At 41.4% G+C, this 21,611-nt stretch overlaps 2 protein-coding genes across 2 annotated transcripts; both read left to right on the forward strand.

Moving 5' to 3' along the window:
• Positions 1-3,984: 3,984 nt before the first annotated feature.
• On the forward strand, positions 3,985-5,428 carry LOC146614434 (uncharacterized). The gene is made up of 2 exons (XM_085376600.1): positions 3,985-5,316; positions 5,415-5,428. Exons 1-2 carry the CDS (start codon positions 3,999-4,001, stop codon positions 5,426-5,428), a joined length of 1,332 nt encoding a protein of 443 aa, XP_085232726.1. The 5' UTR covers positions 3,985-3,998.
• Positions 5,429-16,011: 10,583 nt separating this feature from the next.
• On the forward strand, positions 16,012-17,583 carry LOC146614435 (inward rectifier potassium channel 13-like). Its single transcript, XM_085376233.1, has 2 exons — positions 16,012-16,528; positions 17,012-17,583. The coding sequence occupies exons 1-2, from the start codon at positions 16,012-16,014 to the stop codon at positions 17,581-17,583; spliced, it is 1,089 nt and encodes a 362-aa protein (XP_085232359.1).
• The last annotated feature ends 4,028 nt before the right edge of the window (positions 17,584-21,611 follow it).

A 21,611-nucleotide genomic window follows, 5' to 3' on the forward strand; every position in this document is an offset into this window, starting at 1 on the left:
TATTATCCAGCATTGTCCTTATCTACACCACCCTAACGGAGCCCAGCTCCATCCCCACAACATTATTGGCCTTAGAGATCAGTTTATTTAGTCTGTTGGTGTCTGTGACCCTCAAGCTGCTGTCCCAGCATGCAACAGCATAGAGGATCGCACTGGCCACAACAGACTCATAGAAAATCCTGATCATTGTCATTGAAAGACCTCAGCAGCCTCAGAAAATAGAGACGACTCTGGCCCTTCCTGCAAAGTACTGTGGTGTTTTTAGCCCAGTCCAGTTTATTGTCCATGTGTACTCCAAGGTATTTGTAGTCCTCCACAATGTCTACGTTGACCCCCTGGATTGAAACAGGGGTCAAGATTTTCCTGGTCCTCCTAAAGACCACAATTAGCCACATTGAGCTGCAGATGATTTTGCTCACACCACGTGACAAAGGGTTGGTAAGCTGAAGGGGACCCAGATGTTGTCTTACTATGGGTCGGAGCTGGTCAAGGGTTTTTTTCAGGGTCTTCATGATGTGGGAGGGCAGTGCCACAGGCCTGTAATCCTGGGACGTGATGTCTTTGGTACAGGGATGAGGCATGATGTCTTCCACTGCACTGGGACCCTCTGCAGACTCGTCATGAACAGTTTATGAAAGACTCCACAAAGCTGGGGGGCAGAGACCTTGAGGACACGGGGACTCACCCCGTCTGGTCCAGCAAACTTGCCTGAGTGGAGTCTCCTCATTCTCAAACTGTTTAACAGTGATTCAGTTCATTTGCCCACCTCACATCAACCCCCCAGCAGAGAGTTTTGATCTTTGTGGCCTGAGATGGTTATAAGGCCTCTCCAGACCTCGCTAACAATCTTCTGCCTGTAGCTGTCCTTCCCATTCCTGATCAGTCCCCTCAGCTCTCTCTGCACCCTTTTCAGCTCCTCCTTGTCTCCAGATTTGAAGGCCCTCCTCTTCTGCTTGAGGACAACTTTAATTTCTAGGGTAATCCGAGGTTTGTTGTTGGGCCTTTCGTCCACACGGAAACGGTGTCTTGGATCACTGAAGACAGAGACCTTTAAAAACTCCTGCCGGGTGGAGGTGCGTTGTAGCTTTTGTTTGATGTCACGCTGTGCGCCACGTTATTGTTTACGTAAGATGAATTTCTACAGTGGCGGATAGAGACAAAATGCTGTTACTGCTAATCTATGTGCAGTTTCTACACGCGCACATAGACACACAGTTACTGTCCCTGCTTTAAGAAAGCGTCAGAGTGAACTTTGTGGCATCTACACACAGACGCTCTCACAAACAAATCCCGACGCCAACGAATAAATGTCTTTTTTTTTTTAAATTAAATTTGCTGTATGCATTTTGTCCAAAGCTGTGAGTCCACACCAGCCGTACTTCACAGCGCCATGAGAGCCTGTGAGACAACATCTAAAATACAGTCTTTAGTCATTAACATTTAAATGATGAAGGCACTTGAAAAGTAACACAGCTGCCTTTGCAGAAAAACACAAAAACCTTTTAGAAGGGCTTCAGGTTTGGTGAGGCACCCAAATGCTGTTTACTCCCCCCCAGGCTGCTAGACTTCTGATTGGCCAACATTTCTACACGGTTAGGATTTGGCATGTTCTTAACAGCGTTTGACTTTGTTTTTTTATCATTTACATGTGGACAGAATTTTATAAACGAAAATGGAAAAGTTTTCAAAAATACTCATGTATGTGTGGATGCAGCCTTAAATAACAGAAATACATCTTTATGGTTTCATTATTTTACGTGTAGTTGTTTCTTTCCTGTGTAATAATATTCAACATTGCTATCAACACATTTTTCAAAAATGCCTCTCTGTGCAAAATGGGTTCAAAAACATAAACGACTGTGAGATACTTTGTGTCCCCAATTTGGGCAGGGGCAACAAATCGTGGCAGGATCACCGTGACGTTATTTGTAGCCTCCTGTAACTTTACTGTATAAAGAGCTAACATCTCCAAAATGTCAGGAGTAGTTAGTCGTTATAAGAATTAAAAATGCAGAGAGTGGATATTGTTTGTCCGTGATTTGGACAGCGCAGCTGCTGCTGACGCAGGGGAAATAACTTCTGTCGGGGAGCCCTACCTTGGTACCCACGTGCAGGTGAAGACAAAGGCAGGATATGTCATCATATTTTCTAGTCTTTGACTTTAAGGAAGCTCGTTTTGAAGCATGTTTGTGTGGGAGCCTCGTCAAAAACCTGTCCATTGTGCTAGCAGTGTCCAAGCATTTTGTTTAATTCATACTCCGCATTCAAACACCCCTGCAATGGACCTGCCCCCCCACTTTGGAAACCACCGAGTTGTACTAACTCACCTGTACCAACTTTGCTAAATGTTCTCTGACTCCTTTTGTTAAAGTTAAGCCTCTCAACAGACCAGCTGCACATTAACCTTGCACACTGATTACCTCGGGTTATTAAATTATTTTCCAGTCACTCAAAACCAATTTGCATAATTATTTTTAATAGGTTTTTGTAGGTATTTGCATGTGTGTGTGTGTGTGTGTATATATATATATATATATGTGTGTGTGTGTCTGTGTGTGTGTGGAGTGAGAGAGAGATTTTTCACGCCATGCATCCATGTTTGACAAGTGATAATGTTTTGTGTGTCAAAGTTTCCCTTTCCCTCTGCATACTTTTCCAACTCAGTTAATCTTGGTGTCACAGACTTCTAGGAAAGATTTTGGACAAAGTGTAATCTGCCTTCCTGTTACTGATTGTTACCAGTGGTTTACATATTGTTTCAAGCCCTCTGTGTGCCATGATGCTGGGTCTTAGCCCCAGGATTTTGAGCTTGTTCTTTCTCATACTTCTGAGTTGGTTATTTTGTAGTTCTTGGTTTCTTGTCTGATTATGTTACTTCCCTTTCAAACCCAGTGTGTCCCAGTCTTGTCTCTGTGTCGTCATCATCTCCTGTATAAGTCAGTCATGCCTCCATGTTTTGTTACTCTTTCTGCCTCCTCAGTCGTGTCACCATGCCTGTCTGCTCTCTCTGCTTCCTGTCTCCATGCTAGTCAGGGTTACCTGTCTTGCCTACCAGAGGTGTGGACTCGAGTCACATGACTTGGACTCGAGTCAGACTCGAGTCATTAATTTTATGACTTTAGACTTGACTTGAAAAAATGTTCTAAGACTTGTGACTTGACTTGGACTTTTACACCAATGACTTGGGACTTGAATTGGACTTGAACCGGTTTACTTGAAAAGACTTGATATTTTACCCCAAATATAAAATTTAACATGCATATTATATAGAGATTGAAAATGTGACGTCATTCACGGGTAGAACCGCAAAGGATTCTGGGAACTCGTGGCAAGCGGTACTAGCGCACGCAGGCTTTCAATTAAAATCAGTTATACAGCGATAAAAAGAAACACAAAAATGTCAAGAAGCTGTTGTATTATTAACTGCAATAGCCGGTCGCATGACAGCCACGGGAAGCCGACGGGTAAAGAGATCGGTTGTTATCGGATTACGTCGTTGAAGAGAAATTGTTCAAACCATGTTTCCGAAGTAACAAAGAGGCGACTGGATTGCAGCCATTCAAAGACCAAATATAACGTCCCAGAACACTCCAGCTCACAGGTTAGTCTGCTCCAAGCATTTACACAAAGGTCAGTCTGCTGTTGTAGTTAATGCGTCATTTTTCTTAACATAATTGGTGATATAGGTTACAAGCAAGTCTGGCGCTGAACAGAAATTGTCGCGCTATGCTCCTTTGTTTATTGTGCATAAATAGTGAATTGTCCTGACACAATATTGCGTTTCGCTTATGTTATTATGGTACACTGACAAAAACATATACTTTTATTCACAGGATAAAACAGGTTTTTTTGTATCACTAATTGCCCAGTACGATTACAGCATACAATATTATTGTCACTGCTACATTTCTGTAATGAACAAGAAATTATTTCCACTACTAATTAATTACCGTTGAGCTCAAAGGTCCTATTAATAAACGGTTAAGGAATGTGTATTTATGACGACGATTTGTGAGATTGGTAAACTTATGATACGTACGATGGTCTTTCGTTCTACACGGTGCATTTCAAGGTCCTGCACCCATCCGTCGGTAAACTGTACCTGGACTTGTTGCAGTGACCGGAAGTTACTAAACTTCATGAGTGTATGCACTCACTCCAAGAACCGTATGATTATTAATATGCATATAAATAAAGAAGCTATTTTGTGCAAAGATGTCAACTGTAAGAATGCTGTGCATAAACATTTACTCTGCTCCATGTATGATGATATAGTGACTGCTCTGTATAAAAGTGGCACACTGCTTGATAAACAATATAAGCATAAGAAACCTAACATCAGACCTGGCTGGAAAGAACATGTATCCATGTACCATGATGAAGCTCGCATAGCTTATAAATGTTGGGCCATGGCTGGAAGACCTAAACAAGGCCCAGAATTTGAACAGAAAAAATGTGCGAATGCCAGATATAAGTACGCTGTTCGCTTTATAACTAAAAATGAGCAAATGCTAAGAGCAGATTCTTTGGCCAGGAAAATGCTGTGTAATAATACGGCAGATTTTTGGAAAGAGGTGAAAGCTCTTAATAACTGTAAACCATCTCTACCATCAACTGTTGAAGGTGTTTCTGGGGCAGATAACATTGCAGCATTATGGAGACAGCATTACAGTGCGTTGTTTAACTGTATAAAAAGTGAACCATATGAGGACAATTTTGACATGAGTAATGACACAATAAATGTAAGGACACATGAAGTATATGAAGCCATTCATAGGTTGTCTGATAATAAATCCTCTGGTTTGGATCACATCACTGCAGAACATTTAAAACATGCTAGTGTAAGGCTAGCTCCTCTTTTAGCGCTCTGTTTCACTGGGTTTATGATTCATGGCATATTACCAGACTCAATGCTGTGTATTTTACTGGTACCAGTTATGAAGGACAAAGCTGCAAAAGTGAGCTGTTTGGATAATTACAGGCCAATTGCACTAGCCAGTATTTTATCTAAGGTGTTAGAAAGAATCCTGTTTGATAGAGTTAGTGTGTTCATCTCTTCTCTGGATAATCAGTTTGGCTTTAAACCAAAGCACGGCACTGACATGTGCATATATGCACTCAAGGAAATAGTCAGGTTGTACAGGGCTAAAAATTCATCTGTCCTCATGTCTTTCATTGATGCCTCTAAGGCTTTTGATCGAGTGAACCACAGAAAACTTTTTGATAAAATGAAGAGATGGGGAGTTCCTCAGTACATCGTGAGGATTCTCTCTTACTGGTACGCTCATCAGAACATGCAGGTTAAATGGGGAAGCAGTATTTCTGCCCCCTTTGGTGTCAGCAATGGTGTTAGACGGGGTGGGATTTTGTCTCCAATTTTATTTAATTTGTATGTTGATGATTTGTCCATACAGCTGAGAGCCTGTAACACTGGGTGTATATTAGGTAAAACATTGATAAATCATCTTATGTATGCAGATGACCTGGTTGTTTTTAGTCCAAGCAGTGCTGGGTTACAGGATCTTCTTAATGTCTGTACTGAATATGGTGTGCAATATGACATTGAGTACAATGCTGCTAAAAGTGCTGTTTTGATATGTAGAACCAAGCAGGATAAACAGCTAAATTTCCCTTTGTTTAAACTGGCACAAAAAACTCTTGAAGTTGATAAAAAGGTGAAATACCTCGGTCACTTTATTACTGAGCAAATGAATGATGATGATGACATATACAGACAACGATGTAAGCTCTATGTGCAGGCAAATACTATTGCACGCAAATTCAGCTTTTGTTCACTTCCAGTTAAAGTGGCTTTGTTTAAAGCGTATTGCACACCGCTATATACTGCCCCCTTGTGGTCATCCTACAAACAATGTAGCATGCAGAAGCTGCATGTTGCATATAATGATGCGATGAGAATCCTTTGCAGGATACCTAGAAGTGGTAGTGCCAGCCAGATGTTTGTAGCTGTGGGTGTTTGGACTTTTAAAGCACTTTTAAGGAAGCTAATGTTCAATTTTAGAGAACGACTGGATGGTTCGAGTAACAGTATAATTTTAGCACTCACAGATCCGACAGTGAGTGGTTCCCGTTACTCATCCAGTCTCAGAAAGCACTGGTTAAAGTGTTTGTGTATTTATTGATTTATTTTAAGTAATTGTGTTTTATGTATATTATGGTTTTATGTTTTTACAAATGCTTTAGATACTTATTTATATACATATATATATTTAATGGTGTATACCTTGTGTTGGGGGGGGGGGGGGGGTGTTGTGTGTGTGTGTGTTTTTTTTTTTTTTTTTTGTCTTGTTTTTATGGACATGAAGTCTGCCAATTAAGATTGAATTGAATTATAAAGATCCATTAGAGTGTTCATCATATCGTCCTATATCACTCTTAAATGTAGATTTAAAAATACTGTCAAAAACACTTGCTCTCAGGCTAGAGCAACATCTACCATTGTTAATTTCTCCAGATCAGACAGGTTTCGTGAAGGGTAGGCATGGTTTTTTCAACCTGCGCAGGTTTTTGAACATATTACACACCAAGTCAACTACAACCCCTGAAATTGCCTTATTACTCGATGCTGAGAAGGCATTTGACCGGGTGGAGTGGGATTATCTGTTTTATACTCTGCATAAATTTGGATTTGGCCCTAATTTCATTTCATGGATTCAGTTACTTTACTCCTCACCTATGGCACGTGTTAGAACAAATTCGTTATTCTCTTCTTATTTCCCACTTCTCCGTGGTACGAGACAAGGTTGTCCCTTATCCCCTCTTCTTTTTGCATTATCAATTGAACCACTGGCGATTAAACTGCGAGCTGACAGTTGCATTAAGGGCATCTTCAGACGTGACCAGGAGCACAAAATATCCTTATATGCTGACGACCTCCTGCTGTATATGTCAGAGCCTTTATGCTCTCTTCCCCGTGCTCTTGCCATTTTTGAATGTTTTGGTAATATTTCAGGTTACAAGTTAAATCTGCATAAAAGTGAACTTCTCTGTGTCAACTCTATAGCCAGAAAGATTTCATTTTCAGATTTTCAATTTAGCGTTAAATCAGGGTATGTGACCTATCTGGGGGTTAAGGTTACCCACTCATACAAAGATCTTTATGAAAGAAACTTTGTCCCGCTGCTTAAAAATACTGAGACAGATCTTCAGAGGTGGAACAATTTACCACTGTCATTAATTGGCCGCGTCAATTCTATCAAAATGAACATACTTCCCAAGTTCCTTTACTTATTTCAATGTATCCCATGCTACTTACCCAATAAGTATTTTATAACACTGAATAAGCATATCTCTGCATTTATTTGGAATGGCAAAAGTCCACGAATTCGTAAAGATTTCATGCAGAGGACTAGGCCAATGGGTGGATTAGCCTTGCCAAACTTTCAGTCTTATTATTGGGCAGCAAATATTCGTAATATGCTGTACTGGATGAGTAATGTTACTACAGAGACTCCAGCTTGGCTCCAAATTGAGTCATCCAATTGTGGCAAAATTTGCCTATCAGCTTTGTTGAGTTCAGCTCTCCCATTAGAACTATACACCTATAAACGTAACCCTTTGTTGTATGACTCGCTCAGAATCTGGGTGCAATGTAGGAAAAGGTTGGGGTTACACTTAATGTCAATTAAAGCACCTATCTGCTCAAACCATATGTTCCCACCCTCCATGATGGACTCTGCCTTTAAAATATGGGAAAGTAATGGCCTTAGAAATATCAAAGACCTTTTTGTAGATGGGATTTTTGCCTCATTCACGCAGCTCCTGAAGCAGTTTAATGTTCCTCGGCAACATTTTTTCCGCTATTTACAAATTCGTCACTTTGTAACGAGTCGATTTCCTTCATTTCCGGAACTACCTGAGGAAACTTCTTTGGATAAAATTATTAATATAAACGTTCATAAGAGAGGGGCGATTAAAGAAATCTATGCTATACTATTAGATCTTCAATCTCCTTCTCTCTTCATCCTTAAAGCACAGTGGGAGAAAGACCTTGGGATGACTATAACAGATGAGCTCTGGCAATCTTTTCTCCAGAGGGTACACTCTTCTTCGATATGTGCCAGGCATGGGCTCCTTCAATTTAAGGTCCTACACCGATTACATATCTCCAAGGAAAAGTTAGCCAAGTTCTATCCAGGAGCTGACCCTCTGTGTAACAGATGTAAAGCAGAAACAGGTTCGCTCCTTCATACCTTTTGGACATGCCCCAATCTTCATACCTATTGGGTGTCTATATTTAACACTCTGTCAGAGATGTATAACGTTAAATATGAGCCTTCTGCTCTAACGGCTATCTTTGGGGTGATACCTCAAGACATCACTTTGCCAAAATGCTATTCGAATTCTATTGCCTTTGCTTCACTTATCGCAAGGCGCCTTATACTTTTAAGATGGAAGCAGGAAGCTCCTCCCACACATGAACAGTGGCTTGCGGAGCTCATGAGGTTTTTACATTTAGAAAAGATGAGATATACACTGGCAGGTTCAACCACCAAATTTCTTAGGGCATGGCAGCCATTCTTGATGTACATGGAAACATTTAAAATGACCACCTTATCATGACCAGATACCATATCTCTATATCGCTATCATAGCTAACTGTACGCTGAATGTCCCTTATACATTTTATTTTTCTATTTGTTTGTTGTTGTTTGTTTGTTTTTTGTTGTTTTGTAGGGGTTTCTTTGGTTTGTTTGTTTGTTTTTTCCTTCTCTATTTCTGTTATCTTTTGGGGTATTGTAAATACTGAACAGCAAACTACTGTATGTTCAATGTTTTGTTGTTAACATGCTGCTGTGACTGAAAATAAAATTTATAAAAAAAAAGAAAAAAGATTGAATTGAATTGAATTGAATTGAAATAAATATGCTAAGATGAGATAGCTGACTTCATCTAACTAGCAAATGTTGTCCAGGCTACGTTGGTGATGCAGTTTTTTTTAATGTGTATGATATTTTTGTCATGCGATTTTAAAGCTGGTCCTACAACCGCATCCAAGAATAACATGCAGCTTATCTCAGAACTGTCGGTGAAAATTATTCTTGGAGCTAGGTTTAATTGAGCTGCATTTTAAAGAGGTGCAATTTCACAATTTGTGTATATTTTCTAAGTTCACTATTTTGTCATGTGTTGAGAAAAACACAGATTTTAAAATTACATGGTCTAATATTTACATTTAGCATAACTGCAACATGCTTTTTTCTTTTTCTTTTTTAAAGACTCGAAAGGACTTGAAATTCAAAGTTTCAGACTTGTGACTTGACTCGGACTTTTACACCAGTGACTTGAGACTCGACTCTGACTTGCCTGACATTACTTGAGACTTGACTTGAGACTTGAGGATAAAGACTTGAGACTTACTTGAGACTTGCAAGACAATGACTTGGTCCCACCTCTGTTGCCTACAGAGGTAGGAAGTAACAAAGTACAATTAATTCAGATATCTAAACTTTACTTGAGCATTTTTTTCTGAATACATTTTACTTTTACTCTCTACATTTTTAAACAAACATCTGTACTTTCTACTCCTTACATTTTCAAAACATGCTCATTACTTTTGTGGGTCTGGGTGGAGTTATACCAGCTTGACACAATGAACCCGATGACCACAGCATTGTAGTTTGTCCTTAAATTTACAGTTTTAAAGGTGCAGCTTTCCAGCTGCTTCGTCTCTGCCTATCGTGGCAACATCCTTTAAAGAGGAAACATGATTAGATGATGAGGTCAGGTGTGTGAGTCAGCCTCCACCACACCCTAAACCCACTGAAGAAGGGAGTAATATTAGCACTCTGTCTCCCGTTTAGAATTGCCAGAGTCTATCCACTCTGTTGTACAGGCGCTGCTGACTTTGCTGGGCCTGAAGCAAATTTTCTCATGATAACCTTCCCAATGTGTAGCTTTAAAGTCTTATTCAGCCGCTCCACGACCCCCATCAGTCTGTGGGTGGTAGACACTGGTCCGAACAGATTTAATTCCCAGTAATTCACACAGTTCTTTTAGTGTGCAAGACATGAAAGAATTGTCCTGGTCAGTCAGTATCTCTTTTGGGATGCTGACTCAGCAGATGACCTGAGAAAACCCCCGGGGCCTCATAAGAAGGCTGTGCCATATCGTCCTCCCCAGAGTGTCGGGCGACCCCATGTCTCTGCTGAGTGCAGCGCAGAAGCTGCACACCAGTCGGAAACACATCCCCGGCCAATCTGTCCAGAATATTAAGGGGTGTGTCAGGCGTGGGCTAACTGCAGCCTTTACTCTGTATGTTTTGCTCTTGTATTTAATTTGCAGCAGCACTTTGGGATATTTGTGTATTTCCCCATGCAAGCCTCCAATAATGCCCCGGGTCCAACCAGGGTTTGCATGCACCCCGTATCCACCAAGACCTGGCGTATATCGCCTCGGCACCTCACCGGTATGCTGTATGTGTCACGGGTGTATACAAGAAGGGAAACCCTTTCAAACGGGAAGAGCAGCAAGGGATGATCACGGCATGTGAAACCCAGTTAAAATAGTTAAAAAATAAATACACTTTATTTACAGCATAAAAATACCCTGATCAGGGAAGGGAATAATAAAAAAAAACATAAAACTCAGCACAATAAAAAAAAGAGCCTCAGTCAGCGAGCTAAAGTCCCAAGGGCAGGGATAGCTCAGTAGGGCAGGGATAGCTCAGTAGGTAGAGTGGTGGCCCTGTGATCGGAAGGTCGGGGGTTCGACTCCACTGAACGGCTACCCTGAGGTACCCCTGAGCAAGGTACCGTCCCTACACACTGCTCCCCGGGCGCTGCACTGGCGGCTGCCCACTGCTTCACTGGGTGAATAGGTTAAATGCAGAGGAACTATTTCCCTATGGGGACTAACACGCACACGTTACACTTTACAAGAGTCCCAATCGGGCTCCGCCACACTTCTTGGCCATTAAGGGTCCGTCGAGTCCACCAGTGGGAGCCCAGCCGACACCGTCCTCCATCGTCTCCTCTTTCACACCGCTGCCACTAAGCACAGGAGAGCAGTGGCAGTCAACCTTCTTAGTTTCCTGGGGTGTCTTATGAATCTTAACGATTGGGACTTACCCTGCGAGGGCAGAACTCTAAACTCTGCCCGCCGCTGCTACGTGCTCGAATGTATGGTTGGCGTCAAACTGGCGTCCTTACTGCCATCCTCCGGGCATACTTACTTCGCCCAGCTCTGCTCAGCTCAGCTCAGCTGCTTCCCACGGTAGCTACCTGTTACTACTCCATGGCTCTGAGTCCTCTCTTTCATCCAACCCACCAGCCCTCTTATTGGCCTTTGGCAGCCACAAAGGGAGCCCTGATTGGTTGCAGTCCTGTGTGGGCTGACTGCTAGGTGTGCAGCCTTAGTGCTCAGTAGGTGAGGGGGCGGGAGTCTCCCCGTCCACATCAAATAAACACAATAAAAGCATGCAAAACTGTAAAGATAAAACATTCAAGAGAACACACCAAACCCGCACACAGCAATACATGCAAAATAATAAAAACCCAGGTTAAAACATGTCAGTTCCACACTGTGACATCTCCCCTCACAAAAATGTTAGCAGTCCCTGCTACGTGCACCGTTTCCAGTCATGCAGTTATCAGGGGTATCAGCGACAGTCTCCAACCTTATCATGGTCTCGAGTTCCTTTTCTACCCTCCCGAGCAAAAATATAACCAGGTGCGTCACTCCATCCACTGCCACAGGAAGCATGAGGCATAAGCCAAACTTAGCTGGTCCTGTGGGGGCCTAACCTGGCTTCATGCTGAATCCCAAGCACCACTGGCTAGCAGCAAATCTCGACCCCACAACCCTGCAGCTAACCTCCCATGACACCTTAAATTTGACCTTTTTCTGCTACTCTTCTCGTGGCCTAACACTATATCTGCGCACACACTGCCCATCACCCTCTGCTCGGGTGGCCCTTTAAACTTCGACAGCCCCGGGACATCATCATCTTTCTGCTCCCCTGTCACCTCAAACTGTTTGAAAACACGTATCCTGAATCGGGTGTATGCTAGAAGGGAAGAGCAGCAGGGGATGATCACAGCAACAGAAGTAAGTAAGTAAGTAAGTAAGTAAAATTTATTTATATAGCGCTTTTCACAGATAAAAATCACAAAGTGCTTTACAACACAGAAAATGGGAATATAAAACAATATAACAGTAAATAAAACAATGTAAAACAATAAAACTATAAAAACAGCATAAGAAGAAATTAATCAAATGCTTTTCTAAATAAAAATGTCTTCAGCTGTTTCTTAAAACAATCAATGGAGTCCGTGCAGCGAAGAGACAGTGGGAGAGAATTCCACAACCGTGGTGCCACAGTCTGAAAGGCCCGATCACCACGAGTTTTAAAACGAGTGCGTGGTACCACCAACAGTCTCTGATCTAATGACCTTAAAGCCCGAGAAGATGTATGTGATTTCAGCAGGTCAGATAAATATTGAGGAGCCTGACCATGCAGGGCCCTAAAGGTTAGAACTAAAATTTTAAACTGAAACCTAAAATTTACAGGCAACCAGTGAAGGGAGGCCAAGACTGGAGTGATATGCGATCTTCTCTTGGTGCCTGTTACAGTTTTTTCTGATTGCGTAAGCACATTTTTTGTAACTATTGGCTAATTTTGCAAAACTCTTCACACAAATAAGAAAACCTGTCACCCAATAATCAAAACATTGTAGTTCTCTTGCAAAAGCAAACACAGCTAGATTAACTCTTCACACCTTCGTAAAAATGGTGTTTCCGTATCAAACAGTACACACAAGCCATCATCTACTAAGCACACAATGCGCCAACTGCACACTGATGGTATGAATACAAAACACATCTGGCTTTTGCTTTCTCTGTGCACAAGGTAGGCTATGTCAGTTTGAGCTCATACTTCTGTCATAGATCCATAAGCATAGAGGGATCCAAACTTCAAGTACTGCTGTTTATTCAAACACATCAAAACAAACACAAGTGTTTATTTCCAAGTATAAGATTATTTGCAGTCGCCATAATGACTATATGGGTTACTTGGTCTGCAGTGAACATGCTTCCTCTGCCCCAGCATCTGGTCATCTAGCAATTCTGTAAAGTAACAATTTCAGTATTTTTACAGCAATGGTATTGGTGTGTTTCTCATTGGCATACGGCAGTGCTACAGATCTTAGTGCGAAGTGACTGTACTAACCGATTCTCATTTCAAGATGTCCTTATGGTACTTGCTACAGTGTAGCGGCTCGAGTTAGGCTGGACCCGTTGGCCAGCTACCCTCAGGGTCATTCCACGGTTGATGACATGGTCCACTATTGTAGCTCTGATGTCATCAGCAATTCTATTTCTTACTCTTCCTACCCTTCCTCTCCCCCCTCCTCGTCCTCCTCTTGCTCCTCCTTGTCCTTGTCGTCCTCTTCATCCTACTTCTTCACCTCCACGTCCTCTTCCTCGGCCTCCTCTACTTCTCACTCTTTCTGCTCCCTCCATTGTACTCCGCACACACAGCTTACCTGTATTATAGTGCTTAGGCTGATTGCAAAGTGAACTAATTATCTAAAAAAGTTTTCACATGTGAAAGTGTGCCAGACAGTTGGCAAATTAGTGTTAATGATAGCCATACATGTGTATACTTTTGCTAGGAGTGTGTTGGAAATTTGGTAATTGAGTGTTGTGCAGTGAATTGTGCCTACAGTTTTGCAAAGTGTGTGTTACAAAATTGCAAACTGAGTGCAAAGCAGTTTTTGTGCTTTTAGTTTTGCAAACTCAGTGAGTGGTTTTGCTATAAGTCTGAATAGTTTTAGAGATTGTGCTACAGGAATCACAGTTAGGGTTTAAGCATTCAGAAAAAACTGTAAGAGACGTGCTGCAGCATTCTGCACAGTCTGAAGACGATTTAAGGCTGATTTGTTAAAACAAGTAAAAAGGCCGTTACAATAGTCTAAACGAGAAGAAATAAAAGCATGAATAATCATCTCAAGTTCAAGCTTTGATACCATTAGTCTGAGTTTAGAAATATTCCGTAAATGATAAAAACAGTTTCGGACCAGCTGCTTAGACTGCTGCTCGAGCGACATCGAGCTGTCAAATAAGACACCGAGATTTCTAAGGCTTGATTTTACGTAAGGGTCTAAGAAGCTGATATGCTGTCTAATTTCTGGGACCATATGGTCTGGAGCAATAATTAGAGTTTCTGAAAAACGTGAAACCCAGTTACAATAAATACACTTTAATAAATAAAAAAAAACTTTATTTACTGATTCGATTCCAATTCACAAGGTCCCGATTCAATTCAATTTGATTCCATTCAATTCAATTTTGAATCAGACAGTGAGAAATATTATAATTCTGATCATTTATCAGTACATATTTTTATATCTATGTATAAAAACGAAGCTGAGACTTGATCAGAGGTGTGATCATCACAGCAGAGGCCTTTGCGTCAAAGTAACGGAGGATAAAACAGAAAAACATGAAGCAGATTTTCCTGTTCTGGCTATTTACAGCAGATAACCTTCAAAATATTCTGCAGTAGAACAAAAATGGAAGAAAACCATGAATCAACATGTGAACATGACCTGCTGAAGTGAAGCAAAGTTACAGAGCTGAGAGTTTTGCAGCTTGGCAGAATTTAAAACAATTTAAGTGTCTTCGGTTTGAAGAACAGAAATGAGGCTTTCTTGTTGGAGGTCATTTTTGGAAAAAACAAAAGCACCTGACATTGCTGCACACAGCTGTAGACCGGTGCGTAATAAGCACCAAAGCACCATAAGCAAGCGAGTAATGCAGAAAATAGAGATTTTGATGGTAAACTGGTCTCTGAGTACACTGAGAGAGAGAAAGCTGTGCAGGAAGTAAAAGCACGAGTCAGAGGGAAGTCATCTTTGTCAAACGTGACGCGTAGTTTTGATCTTTTGCTGCTGGTTCAGTGAATTTTGGTCAGAGTGACCAAACCTGTGAGACGTCTGCTGTCAGCACCCAAAATCGATTTGAACTGCACCCATAGTTACTGTTTGGTCACTTTGATGGACAGTTCAGGTTAATGCGTTAAACTGAGTTACACCATGGCAGCGCTGTTTTGAACCACATTACAAACTGAATCTGGATTACTTTACCTGAAGAAATCCTTAAAACAAAGGATTCTAAGGCAAATTCTGTGAGTGTATTACTTCCTGTTTTACTTTGATAGTCTTCCGTATGGCGCGTGAGCTTCCAGCTGTATGTTTCCCAGTTAGTTTGCGTTGTTACTGTTTTATCTACTCCACCTTTGTGAGCTAGCTGAGATTTTCAGTTTGCTTCTTTATTGCATTCTGGGTCAGTCTCTCTGCCTGCACATGCCCCTGACATGGCACTGTACTTCTATTTATGATTGTGTCTTATTTTTTACCTCACAAAGAGGTTCCACTGTTTGGTTGTCCACTTCAGTTATTTTTTTCTGGTTTTTCAGACCTTCTGGTGTTAATGAGCCGTGTAGTGCATACTTTGAACATTTTTAACTTGGTGACTCTCACTGGTACATCTAGATTTTTCAGCTTAGTGCTAGCCTTCATCAGCATCTCTTTTGAGCCAATATTGAGGCCAATATAAAAATAATTTTTTATATAAAATTTACGTAGAGGGAAAATCGAGAATAACGCTTCAGAAGATATTACGACGTATCTATTGAGATCTTATTTTTCTGTCACTAAACAGTTTAGGACAAACAGAGAGAAACCCAAGAAATTGACCTGTTCAAAGGTTAACTCGTCATACAATAATTCACCCACAGCTCAGTGCTCTGGCCCCCACCTTTTTTCCATGCCGTCTGTCTCACGGTATGGTTAACTATTAGTATGAGCTAGATGGATAATATTTTACATTTAAATCTTCATCGCTCAGCAGAATTAAAATGTATTTAAAGGATGCCAAGGTTTGCTTTAGTCTAGTCTCAGATCGATCTCTGTATGGTGACATACAAAAGTCTGTCTGATACCAACTGCTGACATTTTCCAGTAAAGTCATTCCAGGATCACAACTATGACTTCCAAATCCAAGGGTAGTGTTCCAGGTGACAAGGCGTCCTCATCTCTACTTCTGTCCTCTCCACCTTATCAGCGCCTGATCACCAAAGAGGGACGCTGTGCTTTTCGTGTCCCTCTGTCTTCTTCAGGCTCACGGAGAGAGTCTTTGCACAGAGCTTGGCTGCTGGCCCTGCAGGACCTGTGGGGACTGCTGGTAAATCTTCGCTGGAGATGGACTCTTCTGGCCTTCTGCAGCTCCTTCGTGGCTCACTGGTTGTTTTTTGCCTGTCTCTGGTATTTGTTGGCTCATCTGAATGGAGACCTTGATGTGCAAGATCACGATGCCCCACCACAGGGGCATGTTGTCTGTGTAAAGTACATTACAAGCTTCTCTGCTGCCTTTTCTTTCTCTTTGGAGACACAGCTAACCATCGGTTATGGCACCATGTTCCCCAGTGGAGACTGTCCCAGTGCCATAGCGTTGCTAGCTGTACAGATGCTGCTGGGGCTCATGCTGGAAGTATTTATCACAGGTAAAGCGCTCATCAGGTATTCTAATTCTAGTTTTAACGTATAAATTGTAAGACAAAAGAGAAGGTAACAGTTTTTCTACTTTGTAAAAAGTAAATGACATTTACAATTTTAGAAGATTAGGCCTTTTCATGAAATCTTGCAATGATTTACTTGTAAAAAAGGGCATTTTGAAATTTTCCTCGTTAATCTGAGTCTATGGTAGCAGTGTCAAATCAATCCCTGTATGCTCACATAGAGCACATCTGAAAGAGGCATGAAAAGAATCAGGACTTTATTCCAAAAGTGACGTCACTGTGATTTTATTTATTTCAGTAAAAACGTTATAAAAATTGGTCACTTTGTTCTTTCACTTGCTTTGAGACTTGCTGCCTTGCCTTAAATAACAGCAGATCAAATCATTGCATAAGCATGCGTATTTATTCCTGATGATGTCACAGTATGACATATTTGTTCATGAATGATGTCATTGTCTTAACATTCAGGTGCATTTGTAGCCAAGCTCTCCCGCCCCCAGAAACAAGCAGGAGCCATCCAGTTCAGCCCCCAGGCAGTGGTAGGTCAACACCTGGGCCAGACGTGCCTCATGGTCCGAGCCACCAATCTGCTGAAGCGGCCTCTGGTCGATGTAAAGTTGAGTGCTGTGCTTTACAAGTGTGAAGGTCAGGCTCTCCACCATACCTCTCTGGACTTCTATTTGGACCATTTGGGCCAAAAGGCATGTCCTTTGTTCATATTCCCACTCACCTTTTACCACCCCCTGGAGCCTCAGAGCCCGCTCTACCCTGCCCTGTGTGAGGGGTCCTCCACTAACTTTGAGTTGGTGGTTTTTCTGTCGGCCTTGCAGGAGGGAACTGGTGACTCATGCCAGAAGAGGACCTCCTACCTTCGCCAAGAAATCAAATTAAACCACTGCTTTGCCCCTGCTTTCAGGATAGACTCCCGTGGGAGGTACACAGTGAGCTCCCAGCACTTAAGCACAGCCCCTTCAAATGAGCCTGTGAACAAAGACTCTGTAGTGCAGATCAACAGTGATGGGATGGAGCAAGGATGCTGAAGGAAAATCTCAAGAGATAGTAATTTTCTTTTTTCTCAGGAGGTATTTCACTGAATCTTGTAAACATTAATATATGATTAAGCATAAAAAAATCAAGTGCATGTCAGACACACTGTCAGTGCTGGTGCAGACTCCATCACCATCAACTCCTCGGTGCAAAACCTAAGGAAGCGTGTTCCTGAGGTCCATATGTAAAGATTTTGTACTTGTAGGAAAATATCTGGAAATGTTATGTTTGTGCATCCATACAGGAGAACGTGTGTGTTTGTAAAAATAATTACACAAGTTGCTTTTTCATTGTTGTTTCGGTCTGTTTGCTCATACAAAGCAAAACAATAGGTGTAAAACTCTGCGTTCATGTTCCGTGTGCGAGTTTCAACTTGCAAGTGCAAGACTGACTCGATTTTCTTCCTTTCAGCTGATTGGTCAATGTCATGGCCGTCACAAATGTAACAATCCAATCAGAGAACAGATGGGTTTGACTATCAGAGGTGTGCTTTACTGAGCTTCAGGTTCTGGGAGGGTAATACAGTTTGAAGATGGATGATGGTGACAGCGCTTCTGCGGCTCAGTGTGAGTCACTCTGTGGTGTGACTCACAGCACTGGTCCTGGGTCACCCCTGACTTTGTGTACACAAAGCAATACTAAAGTAATAATCATATTTTTGACCTTTGGTATACCACAACCTAATCCATGTGGTATACCAATGGTACACTGCTACCAAAAGTTAAGGGACGTAGCTGTCGCTGTCCTCCAGCTTCAGACTGTTTTAGCCTTCCACAACCTGAAAAGCGCCCGTCCGACAGCCAAGCCCATCTGTTCTCTGATTGGACTGTTAAATTTGCTAGCTCCCCTTCTGATTATGCCAGTAACTTGGGCATATTACTGGATAGCTTGTTTAAATTTGCCAAGCAAGTGTTTGCTGTACTGTGGTCTAGTTTTCATCAGCTGCGCCTCATTTCAAAGGCTAAGCGCTATATGCCGCATAAAGATCTGTAGAAACATATTCATGCATTCGTGACTCCCAGGTTGGACTACTGCAGCTCTCTTTACATTGGCCTTTCCTCCTCCCTTCTCCTTAGATTGCAGACTGTCCAGAATGCGGCGGCACGCCTTTTGACGGGTAGCAGGAAATTTTCCTCCATCACTCCTGTTCTTGCTGGCTTGCACTGGCTGCCAGTTAAGTACCGTATTCATTTTAAAATACTGCTCTTCATGTCCAAAATTATCAATAATTTGGTGCCGAACTACCTCAATGAGCTTCTTAGGTTACACACTCCTGTCAGAGCACTTAGATCTGCTACCCAACTTCTTCTGGAGCAACCTCGTTCTCGGCTGAAGTCTCAGGGCGACCGTGCGTTTGCTGTTGTCATTATCATTTAAAGTCAAAGTGATGTGGCACCATAGCACCATATAAATAATGCTGAACTGAATACATCACCACAAGCCATAAATGAAAGTGTTACATCTACAAGCAGCTAGAAGCACAAAGAACAAGTGTGTTGGTTTCCCAAACAGTTATCTCTGCTGCACGAGTGCAACACTAGCAGAACGTATCAGCACATTTTCACTGAAGATGTGAAGTTTAATGTAAAAAAGGAGAAACAAAGATAAACAAATAATATGCTAATTTTACTTTGAGAGCAATTAAAAAACGTAGAAATCAAAGTAGAAAACTCTCACTGTATTTTTTAACTGTGTGGTTATAAATGAATGTCTCCAAACTAACGGTATAAAACAAGCATCTGTGTACAGTACTGTGCAGAAGTGTTGAGTACTGATACTGAGTCACATTTTTAAAGTGGTCTTGAGCAATAGTTTTCCAGGTTTTATTTTCCCAGTATATCTTTGAACACTGGCTGCTTGTTCACTCTTTTCCAGTCCAGTCCCTGTAGCTGAGCTATTTCACAGGAAAGCGTTTTTTAATCCATTTAACATTAATCTGTAACTCTGTTAATCAAAAAAGGCACCTAAGTCAAGGAATGAACCAGAGTTGTATCAACACATAACACAACTCAGAAAAGAACCAGTTTTAAATGATAACTTTAGGCACTGCTAACAGCCTGCTGCAAAAACAAGTCGTTTGTTCCTCTTCCTTTAGTTGAATCTAAGACAAACGCCAAGGTTAACACAGTTTGACAGACATAAAATAGCACTTCTGTAACAGAAAAGAGCTAAAAACCCGACATAGCTCAGCATGGTTGTGATTTAAGGACAACATGCAGTATCACCTGGACACCACCGGCAACAGCTTTATTTAGCATGGCAACATTGAGGAAGAAAAGCCCAGCATGCAGATGCATGTAGACAGATATAACACAATGCAAAATCTTCATTTAGGTTGAAAGCAAAGTGCAGACACTCAGAATCCATGAAAAGGAAACAGCAAACTAAATGCTTTGATGTAGAGGACACAGGGGAAATAACACTATGACAAAAACAAGGACAAAGGAAGGACTGGGTCTATAAATAAAGATATATTAAAACATGTCAAAGTAAAGTGATCTTTCTCCTTTCACCTCAGACGGCTCGGTCATACGGCTCCTCACCAGCTTGCATCCATCCTATACATCACTGCACCAACTGCTGTAGTCAATACTGAACTTCAGCTGCCGTACAGTTCAACCTGCCTCTGCTCTGCTTTCAGATTCTCTGAGATTAGTTACAATTTGCACTTTTATGGAAACAAAAGTATCAAAAGCATCAGCAAATAGTTATTATATAGGGAAGTGTGACAACAACAGAGAGGCCTGGTCTAATAAAACAGGAAACATCTTTGAGAAACTTTTTAAAAACAATTTTTTCCCCAACTCTCCTTATTCTTTTTTCATTAATATTTTTAGCTACTGACAGTTAACCATGTAACACACTGCTTGAGTCTTTCAATTCAGTTGCTTTTTGTTATTAATGTTTTAAAATACATTTTAAAAATAAAGATGTAGGCTGTGTTTCTGTGTTGATACATTATATTGCCAAAAGTATTCATTCACCCTCCTAAATCATTGATTTCATGTGCTCCAATCACTCCCATGGCAACAAGTGTATCAAATCAAACACCTAATCTGCTTCTACAGATACTTGTGAAAGAAATGGGTCGCTCAGTGAATTCCACAGACGTGGGGAACCACCGTTTCGCAGGATGACAAGTTTATTTTCAGTGTCTGAGTGTTCAGAGCTCATCTCGGTACATGCTCATTTTGAGAGGACGTGTAGAATTTTTATTAGTCCTTTATTCATCCAGGTAAAAAAAAAATCTCATTTCCAAGAGAGACCTGGCAAAATACACAGACCACATAAGGTTGTGAAATAAAGGTTACATAAAAACAGAGGGATGGAGTGACCAAAAATGTAAAAGTTAGAGCTGCCAGCGTTAGAATGACGCTAACGCCTACCCGCATTAACGCAGCAAATCTGCGTTAGTGAGTTAGCACAGATCGCCCCGTGCGTGTGGCTGGACGCGGTTAGCTCATTAACGTGTAGCGCAGTTAGCCGTGCAGCCCCACGCACAGGGCGATCCGTGCTAACTCGCTAATGCCGATTTGCCGCGTCAATGTGGTTATGGCGTTAACATCATTTTAACAAGATTAACGCTGACAGCACTAGTAAAAATCAATTAAAAATGAACATTAGATAACAACTCATACCTCAAGTTTAAACATTCATGTTTATTTTCCCAAATGTAAAGTACTCTCACTGATGCACTGCTGCAATTTCTTCTTCCAAACATGTCCAACATTACTGAATGTCAGCCGTACACCACCCTGATATTCAATCTAGACTCACATTGAACTCCGTAACATTATATATGAAGCATTTATCAACTTATTTCATTTGTAACAGCAGTTTCACTTGAACACACACACACACACACACACACACACACACACACACACACACACACACACACACACACACACACACACACACATGATGTCTCCTTCCTTCAACAAAACACGATTTCCCAGTGTTGATAGTTCCAGAATAGCCTTTATTGTCATTGTACATGTGCAGCAAAGTTGTGGGTTCT

The sequence above is a fragment of the Diplotaxodon limnothrissa genome, linkage group LG17, assembly GCF_057381915.1.
Source record: "Diplotaxodon limnothrissa isolate DT_005_m linkage group LG17, D_limnothrissa_male_GT1.1, whole genome shotgun sequence".
In the NCBI taxonomy this organism is placed as follows: Eukaryota; Metazoa; Chordata; class Actinopteri; order Cichliformes; family Cichlidae; genus Diplotaxodon; species Diplotaxodon limnothrissa.